Below are 10,151 nucleotides of genomic sequence, written 5' to 3' on the forward strand. Positions count from 1 at the left end.
AGTACCAGGAAATTGTGTCTCGTAGGAAAAATGAGTGCTTCTTGGGGACTTGTATTTAGAAAGTAGACTGCACGTCTCGTGTCAGGTTAGTTTGACATGTCTTATTACTGGGCCTCACGCAGATACAGGCGTAGATTTGGTAATAATTCTACACGATTGGCTCACGAGGGCTAGTGGGGAGGTAATGCGGAAGCATGTGCAGCCGCAGTGTGAAAATGATCGCAATGCCGCGAGCATGACTTTAGCCCAGTGAGCGAGAGATGATTCATTCAGCCAGGCCGCTTTACCACACCTGGGCGGAGCGTTCTACACGCTGAGCGCCTATTGGCTGAAACCACCAGTGATTGACGTGAGGCAGCCCCGCCCATCTTCTGCCCTGGTTATTGGCACTTTAACGAATCCCGGCCACTGCCTCGGTGTCTGTGCGCGTTGACAGACCGATGAGACTGTTTTAAATAGGCTGTCGCTTTGTTTTCAGCGTCTTTGTCACATCGCCCGTGGTAATTAGCTACTGAAGCGGACTACTCTGACTCGAGGAATGCTAGATTAAGTGCTGTTGCAAATGCACTTCTTGTGAACTTCTTTCTCGGCCAATCTGTCTTCTTGGTTTGTTACCATGGCTGAGAAAAGACGGTCCCCGTGTACTATGAGCCTCAAAGCGCACGCATTCTCGGTGGAAGCGCTTATTGGCACGGAGAAAAAAAGAAAGCTGGAGGAGGACAACGAGAACTGTTTTGAGGAGGTAAACGAAGAGTCGAACCTGACAGAAAGCCCGCAAACCCGGACTGGGAGAACTTGTCCAAGCACCAGGAGTTGCGAGACAGACTGCGCAAGCGACGAATCCCGTAAGTAGCCTCCTGGAGTCCTGACTCAAAATAAAACGGTAAGAAATATAGTTAGGCTATGCGTGACACCTACGCGAAAGAAACCACAAATATAGCCTAATACAATTTTATATTTGCAATTCTCTCGGCTGAAAAGTAACACTGTAAAAAGAAAATATAATCGATGTTATTCTGTGTTTCCTCTCTCCAGTATAGATAGAGGAAAATCTGCAAATTCGTCTTTCTGCAAATTATAACTGGTCTCTAAATAAATACTAACCAATAATTAGCCTTACATTAAAGCAGAGTCCTTTATCTAACAAAATCTTGTAAAATATCAATAAATTCTCAGGTGAAAATGCCTCTGTAATTTATGTAATGGAGTGAAGTCAGGATGACAAAAAGACGAGAAATACAGTGTATAAACATAAAATAACACAATTATGAGTCTCATAAATATAGGCACTAAGAGAGTGACTAATCTATTCTGTGTTTATGAGTTTGGCCACAATCATAAACGCTCAAATTAACTTGCCTTCACAAAAGCCTACATAGGCCTATACTCGCAAAAAATAAATAAAAAAAATAAAAAAGTTGTAGCCTACAACTGGAATAAAATGTCGATTCACTTTTTTGAAGTAAACTTGTGCAGTTCTTGTAATTCGTCACAAATGCATTAAGCTACTTAAATTTAATTCTTAATTATTCCATGACTGATTAGCCTGTGACGCCAAACAAAATAAATAATAATAAAAAAATACTGCAGGTTATATAGGCTATAATTGCATTGTAATGTTTAACAGCATATAATATGAAATATAAAAGTCTATAAATATAGACCTATGCAATGTCTTCTGACCCAGGAAGAAAACACGAGTCAGAAAACCATCGCAAATTCTTTTGCATGCCACTTCAAAACTCGTTATTGCAACAATACAATGCAGACTGTTAAAATGTACAATAATTAAGACCACTGTTTCTGTCTTTCTCAGCGGAGTCTGAGGACGTGTTGTTGGATAGCCCACAACATGCACCCCAAAGCTCGCAGGTCCTCGTGCAATCAGGCACGAGCTCCGGAGAGGAGATGCGCGTGGACCTGCAGGGCTCGGATTTATGGAAGCGATTCCACGAGATAGGAACTGAAATGATCATCACCAAAGCCGGCAGGTGCATCACACAAAACACGCTTAGCAATCACCATATTCAATATTTGAAAATGGTAATATAAAGACACTGTTTTATATTCTTGGTCAAATACGCTAGGCCTATATCATTTTAATTGAATTAGTCCGAATTAAATATCTAGTCTTCTGAAAGATGTTAGATGTAAATGTTACTTTCAGATAGGCCTACATGGAATAGAATAGCCTACTGAATTCAACCAGGAATTAGGGCAAAATGTATCTAAAATTGCCCGAATGTTTAGTGTTACAGCGTTTATGCGCCTATATTTTTAGTAAATTTTTACTTATTTATTTAGGACTGATTTTTTGCATTACTTACAGCTACGTTTGAATTTGATGTTGATATATGTGGAATTGTATTTATTCACTGACAATAGGCAATATTTAAATTAACTGACAACTATAATTAAATTAGGCCTAATTGAAAATATATATATTTTTTTTTTTTTGGGAAAAAAAAGAAAAAAGGTATTTGACGTAAACGTACAACGTGCTTTTTTTGTAAGAAAAAGTAGGCCCTATGCCCACAATAAAAACTGCGCTCTTAGGAAATGTGGATTTTGCCTTAATGTGATGTAAATGAAAATACTAAGGTAGTTACTATGTTAGTATTACTAAGTTACATTGTCATTTTATCCCAGGCGAATGTTTCCCGCGATGAGAGTTAAAATTGCGGGGCTGGATCCTCATCAACAGTATTATATTGCTATGGATATAGTTCCTGTCGACAACAAACGGTACAGGTGAGCAATTCACTAAACTTGTCTTCCCAACTGCAAGATAGCCTATTGTAGTCTACTGTAGACAAACGATCAAAACAGTCTAAAATGTGCAAACATAATACTGAACATTTTCAACTAACCGTCTCCACAAATGGTACTCCGGGACTTTGTTGACATGTTCAGTCCGGCCTTTTGCGATGCCCTTTTGGGAGCTTGACCTGCTGGAGCTGAAGGTCATGAGACAAATGCAGTCAAAACTAATTCATAACGCGTTAGTGTATGAACATTTTTGTACAGCTGTGAAGACAGTACACGGATTAAAAGGGTTCTAAATCACCAGTTAAAGTTTAAACCCTACAGGTTGGGGGAGTCTTTTTTTTTGTTACATATGTGTTTTTTTGAGCAATGTTTTTGAAACCACAAACTAAATCCAAAATGTCTGCTAAATCAAAGTCCACTCAAATAGAGTTCGCGTTTGGAAGTAACCAAAGCAAAAGTGCTTTCAGTTCATTATCGGTCTACAAAATACAAAAAACTGCTGTCATTATATTATTATTATTTACACAGACAGAACACATAGACTACATCACAGAAACGTGTTTTGTTTTGAAGATCTTTAAGGTCGTAGTAGACCTCTATAGGGTCACTACAAGTTATTTGCGTTGCGCGCAACGAACCTCAAATAAATTCCGTTCAAAAAATGACTGACAGAAATTGCTTTGAACGTCGAGCCGTGTATAATATTATATCAAATTCCTATTTTGTCAAATTCACAGTATGTGACACTGACTCTTCTTTGTTTCCATTCTAAGGTACGTGTACCACAGCTCGAAGTGGATGGTAGCGGGTAACGCCGACTCTCCTGTCCCTCCGCGCGTCTACATTCATCCTGATTCGCCTGCTTCCGGTGAGACGTGGATGCGCCAAGTTATTAGCTTCGACAAACTCAAACTGACCAATAATGAGCTCGACGACCAAGGCCACGTGAGTGAATCTTTTGTTATTTATATCCAAGAGGAATTTACTGAATATAGATGTTTTTTGTAAAGCTGAATAAGAAAATATATGGGCCCAAGAGGAAACCTGTAAACATTAAGGTTTGATGAGTTGGTGAAGCAGAGCTTCAGAATTTCCTTCTGTGATCCTGAAACAAACGAAATGTTATAATTAGACAACTCTTTTCATGCACCCCATACACACATGCTAGCCATTGTCGCCCGGTGTGCATTTTGTTTTGCTGTATTATTTTAAAGGCCTAAACATGTTGTAATGTGGAGGGTTGTAAACAAACTCAATTGAAAGCATCCCTAGGGTGAGGCAGTTAAAGGCCTGTTTGGCCTTTGAAAATGGAGGCATGTGTGTTTTTATTGAGGTAGAAAACTGCTTTGGTAATTCCTCCATTTCCCACTCTAAACACGGATGCGCGATGTAATGTTTTCCAGATCATTCTGCACTCTATGCACAAGTACCAGCCCCGTGTCCACGTCATCCGTAAGGAGTGCGGTGAAGAACTCTCACCCGTTAAGGCGGTTCCCACTGGTGACGGTGTCAAAGCCTTTTCCTTCCCTGAAACTGTCTTCACGACAGTGACTGCATACCAGAACCAACAGGTAATTGATACCACATCATGCTATAACTGTCCAATGCACAACTTGATAACACAAATCATAAAAGCTCTTACTAAGGGTCACATTAATTCTTGAAATGAAGAGGACATCGTAAGGCTCAGTGCCTTTTCTTTTTATTAAATTGCATTATCACAGCTTGATTTTTATAAAACAAATAAACATGCAGGAAAGCCATGTCTGCCACACCAAAAAATATTTTTGTAAGTCCAAGCAAGACAAAATGTTAATGTACATCAGCTTAACAAAAAAAAGCACAACAGAAGCAAGTATCAACAATATAAACTATTTTATTATTTTGTTACAGGATATGCTAAATTAAAATAGTAATTAGCCAAAAAAAACAAAGCAGACATCAACACAAAATCTGGACTCTATACTAGCCTGTATTATTTTGAAATAATTAGTCTTTGCCTCAGGTACAGTACTATCCTCATTATGCTGCTCCCAGAAAATGTATAAAGCAAAGCTATTCTATTGTGACAACAACAGTTAATTTTATTATACACCCAATTGCAGAGCTCTCTTATTTAGATTACACTGCTAGGAAACATGACCTAATTTACAAGATGTTTAATTGAAATAATTATACAAATTGCCTAAAGGAGTTGAAGGGCTCTTGTTCTCTGCATTCATAGATCAAAGCCTCTATGAGACTGAAGGAATGAGCAGCATCCCATAAAGGGCAATTTATTTATAAAGGGCACAGTTACATGAGTGTTTATTTAGGCATATGCATCGACTTTCCTGTGCCAACAGTTCAGAAGCAATGTATTGATAAATTGCAACACAGAAAAAAAGTCGTCCTTTAGAAATGGTATTTTTTTTATATTTTTCATTGCAATTTAAGTTTGTTTTGATTTGCTAAAACAGATTAATACCAGAGCATGTTTTAGATAAGTTAGAGCTCGAAATCTTATCATCATTTGCATGTTAACTGCCAAGTTTCGTGGATGACAAATGATGTCATCCATTTGTCTGAGCTTATAAAAACACAACACACATGCTCTCTCACACACACACATATGGAAGCAAAAAAGCTTATAAAATAAACCCACACACATTGCATTGTGGGATAAGGGTCACTGGTGCTAGGTCAGAGAATTTGACATTACAGGCTTTGGGTCAATAAGGAGAATGTGTTTTGTGTGTGGATCTTTTACAGATAACAAGACTGAAGATCGACAGGAACCCATTTGCAAAAGGATTCAGAGACTCAGGAAGAAACAGGTAAATATAGTAAATTATATGTACATGTCTCTGTTAGATCAGTAACTACAATAATACTGGAAAACTGAGTCAAAATGTCTTCCAAGGTCTTTAAATACATTTTTATTGATGTCAAAAATTGATCACAGCTGAGTCAAACCCATCTAGCACAGAACAGATCATAGTCATAGTCTAAATTTGGACAACATGTGTAGTTTCTGCTCTTTTCTGTAAGGCAGTACAGAAATGACACTTCATTACACTTATTTTCTCTAGCTTTCTTTCAGGCAACAAAACGTTTTTGTTTTCGTTCAACTTCTCTTCTGACATCAGTATAAAGTTATTTCTATCAAACCACATTAAAGGATTATCAGATAATTGGTTATCCAAAGGGAAAAGTCTTCTTTCAGCCAAACGTAAAAATTCCAGCAAATCCCAGACAAAATAAACATAAAAACAGCGTCACATTAAAAGCCATTACACAAAAATAAATGTATAAATGAAAATACACAGCACAATAAAAAATAATCTCCATCTTCACATAAAACAAGAGAAATAATAAACGCGCAAACAGGAAATGGAGGCTGTGCAGAAAGAAGGCTTGTGCGACGCTGACTCGCAAGCTCTGTGGGGAAGTTTAACTCTGCTCATTAGTTTTAAACAAGAGCGTTTTTAACACCCCGCTGAATCACACCAGACCACATACATCCACTTTTCCTCCAGGTCTCACAGAGCACTTAGATCGAGCCCCGTGGCACAGTGTCACAGGAAAAGTTAAGCGGTTTGCTAAACAAACTCGGCCACTTGATAGCTCAAGTGGTGTGGCTGATAAAACTGGGGCCGAAACAAGTCGAGGCATCTTGTGTGAATTATCGCCTGAGTGGTACTGTGGAGGGGGTGGGGTAACGTCCACACTAACAAGGCACACCGAGCACCACCATTACTTCCAGAAAAAGCAAGAAAATACCCCCCTCTCTCTCCCTTTTTCTTTCTCTCTCCTCGTAAAGCTTTAACTGTGGCTTCCTGCACTCTATGTCTGATCCCACCGATAAAGCTATGTGAAAATAATTATAGCCTTGCCATCGCACACACCAACACACACGCTTTATGTTCTTCATTACCTGCTCTGCTTTACTGCTCAAATACACACTGATAAGGAAAGGGCCTTGCACTAAGATGGCTAGCTGGACTGAACACACTGTTGGAAAGTTAAGCCAGTTCCAGAACTTTTCTGTTAAGCTGACTGAGAGCTTTACTAAATCACTCTCGCCTTTGTATTTGTAAGCATATTGAGCTTTCTTATATATATTTAATCAGAATGTTTGTGTGTTGTAGGATGGGACTAGAGGCTCTGGTTGAGTCGTATGCATTCTGGCGGCCCTCACTGAGAACTCTGACATTTGAAGACATCCCTGGAATCACTAAACAAGGTACCACATGTACGTATGAATGTATTTGTGTGTGTGTGTGTGTTTCCCTGCTTTAATATATCATTGCACAATGGGTTTCTAAGTATTTGTTATGAATTAAAATGCATCACATTAGTGAAATTGCAGAGAAAATTTGCAAGCAAAAAGATCCGTTGTCTTTTCTCAATAACATAGAGATGTAAGATGCACTGCTCACAACAAGCAGGTTTTTGTTGCTCAGTGACGAAAATTCATGTGACCGATTTGAAAATGAGCGAAACTTGTTTGAGGAATTTTTTCGTTCTCATGCAAAACACAGTTAACCCTTTAACCCGCCTTTTTGTGGAAGCTATATAAATTAGGAAAGATTTTTCATTTTTGGGTGAACTATTTCTGAGAGAATTTGAGAATGCCTTTTACATGCAAATTCAATTCCTGAAATAAGATACAGAATTGCAATTTGAATTTGAATGGATGGAAACAGAATTCAAAGAAAATAATAATTAAAATTAAAAATTTTAAATATGAAATTAAGCCAATTCTTCAAGTATAATTTTTTTTATTAGGAAACTGAGGTCATTTTAAAGACAATGAAAATAAATTTGATTTTATGTTTACTATAGACCTTAGGTATCTCCATCTTTTTTCAGCATGTTACCAATTTGCGCTCGTTGTCTTCTGTTTGTGTTTCCACTGCGTGAAGGTATAAATCGAAGTCGCACAAATTTATGAATGAACTGCTCATTTTAAAATGACATTTTTATGACATCTGGTTCAAATATCACAATGCATATGATAAATTTACTTAACTCTACAATAAAATCCACTTCACCAGCTAATTACTCTTCAGCATTGATGCTATAGAGCTACTGCAAAAACAGAAGTTCCAAGACAAAATTTAAAAATGTTTCTCTGACGCATAAGATCTATAGTTTATTATTTATGTTTTATGTGTTGTATTAATCACATTTATGGCTGCACACAGGTGCAGCTGGCTCTCACGGTGTTGTTGGGTCTTCAGGACACACGCATCTGCTGTCCTCGTCCTCATGCTCTTCCCCTACATTCCACCTGGGTTCTGGGGCGGGGCCAGTGTGTGATTACTCCACCTGCAGTCGAACAAGCCACCCACTCCATCGCTACGCCCCTCCCCTCTCCGCAGACCCCTACAGTCGATTGGCCAGCCCATCAGCAGATGCGTTTTCCACTACTCGGAGCTCCCCGTATGTGAGCGGGACCGAAGGTGAAGCGTTCTCGTGCACACAGACTGGCTTGCCAATCCAGATCCACAGCATGCCAAGCACAACCTCCCAGCTGCAGTACCTAATGCCCAGCCACACCCATAATGCGTTTTCCACCAATCAGAGCACACAGGGATCCTATAACGGGTTCCGCCTGCACAGTCCGTATGGTCTGTATGGTTACAACTTCTCCACTTCTCCCCGCCTGGCCACCAGCCCTGAGAAGGCAGCAGCTACGCAAATGTCATTCCTTGGCTCATCCCCTAGCGGGACACTGACAGACAGGCAGGTTCTATCCACTGTGGACAGTCTGCACATGCTCAATAGTAGTCAACAGAATCTTTTTGACTCACGGACTTTGGGGCTGACCACCTCCACCTCCCAGGTAACAGCTCACATGGCCTGACCTGCATCCCAAAAACTTTGTTGAACTTCAAACTCAGCTAAGAATGTTTACTTTGAGTATAAACTAGTTTTTGGGACTAGTCAATAGCATAATTTATGATCTGTTGGAGGTTCATCACTCTCGCTAGAGTTGAGAGAAGGACATACTGCGATGAAAAGCAAAGGAGACAAATCAAAATGTAAAGAACTAAGAGAAATCTGCAATATCATTTATGTTTTGGGTAAATGACAGCTGAAGATCACATTGAGGATATTTTTAATAGACTTTATATCTTAAAAATCATTCTGATGAAGCTCCACAGACCATTACTGGACACCAGAGTACGGAAATGCCTGAAGAATCACATGAGAAACCCAGAAAACACTTTACAGACACAGTTTCCGCATAAAAGGACATCAACCATCGGATCTCATCAAGGTTCAATGAGACTCATGAACTGCTGGTAGAAGTGTAAGGAGTTTAACAGATGACTTTTGTGAGGCTGGACTCAGCGTCTTATAGACAATAAAACAGAGTTTGGCACTTAAAAGTGAGCAGAGTTAAAAAAAAAGACAGGAAGTGATGTCACAAACAGTGACACAGTTTGCTAGGTGACAGTCAGCAGGTAATTATGTCACTCTGGGCCAACATTTGTGCTGAGGTTTTCAGCACAGCAATCAGTATCTATGGCAGGTAATGTGTTTTAAAACTGAAACTGGACTAGGAAAAAGGAAACGTGGCCTAGTGTTTACAAATTCTCTTCAAGTCGAAGGGTTTTGGTCTGGATCAGCACTGCTGTCTGAGTCTTGGAACAGACAGGGCTAGATGAAATCTGATCTGAGATGATAATTCTCACACTTTATAAATACAACATTGGCATTCTTCAGAAGGATTATAGTCCTGCCACGAGATACATGCGGATTCTAGGTCAGCTGTCTCGCTCTCAATCCAAGGACTGAAAAGAATGCTTTTCCTTTGCGGACATGTTAGCTTTTGCTAATTTCCTTACTAAATGTAATTTTTCACAAATATGGAGAATTTTAATATTATTGATACTGTGTAAACATTTCACTTGCACTTAACGGCAATTTTAAATACTTGCTTTATAATATTCAGGCTTTTTCGCCAGAGTGGCCACAATAGACACTTCCCCCATGTTTGACTCTTGTTGGCCTGAAAATTTGAGCCAAAAACCCTTTGAGCCAAATAAAAATATATCCATATGCTATAGGATAATCGTGGAGTGTGTGCCTGTGTGTTTCAGCATCAGATGCTTCTCTTGGGGTCAGGCAAAGGCTCTGAATGCCTAACAAATGAAAAATACCACCAGGGGCTCCAGGAGAGGTGCACACACACAAACAAAATGCATTCATGCACACAAAGACATCATGTATGAACTTGCAACCTTACAGTTTAAATGAAAAAGTTAACTTTTGTCACGGAGAGATCATACATGTCAACATTTTTCTGTTTATGCAAAATGGTAAACAAGTGTGACATTACACACACCATCTTCAAGTACTTGTAATGTGGTTAGGTTTCAGTTTAGAAT

The 10,151-nt window shown here is 39.1% G+C and overlaps 1 protein-coding gene across 2 annotated transcripts; it reads left to right on the forward strand.

The window, feature by feature from the left end:
• The first annotated feature begins 407 nt into the window (after nucleotides 1-407).
• LOC306860829 (T-box transcription factor TBX18-like) lies at nucleotides 408-9,833 on the forward strand. Of its 2 annotated transcripts, none has more exons than XM_079402776.1 (8): nucleotides 408-845; nucleotides 1,817-1,991; nucleotides 2,650-2,751; nucleotides 3,543-3,714; nucleotides 4,173-4,340; nucleotides 5,521-5,585; nucleotides 6,900-6,994; nucleotides 7,959-9,833. In XM_079402776.1, the coding sequence occupies exons 1-8, from the start codon at nucleotides 617-619 to the stop codon at nucleotides 8,618-8,620; spliced, it is 1,668 nt and encodes a 555-aa protein (XP_079258902.1). In that variant the 5' UTR covers nucleotides 408-616; the 3' UTR covers nucleotides 8,621-9,833. The 2 variants fall into 2 exon arrangements, with proteins under 2 accessions (XP_079258902.1, XP_079258901.1); XM_079402775.1 differs by having other exon boundaries at nucleotides 6,900-7,003; nucleotides 7,959-9,827.
• The last annotated feature ends 318 nt before the right edge of the window (nucleotides 9,834-10,151 follow it).

Source organism: Barbus barbus (genome assembly GCF_936440315.1).
Source record: "Barbus barbus genome assembly, chromosome: 41".
Classification (NCBI taxonomy): domain Eukaryota; kingdom Metazoa; phylum Chordata; class Actinopteri; order Cypriniformes; family Cyprinidae; genus Barbus; species Barbus barbus.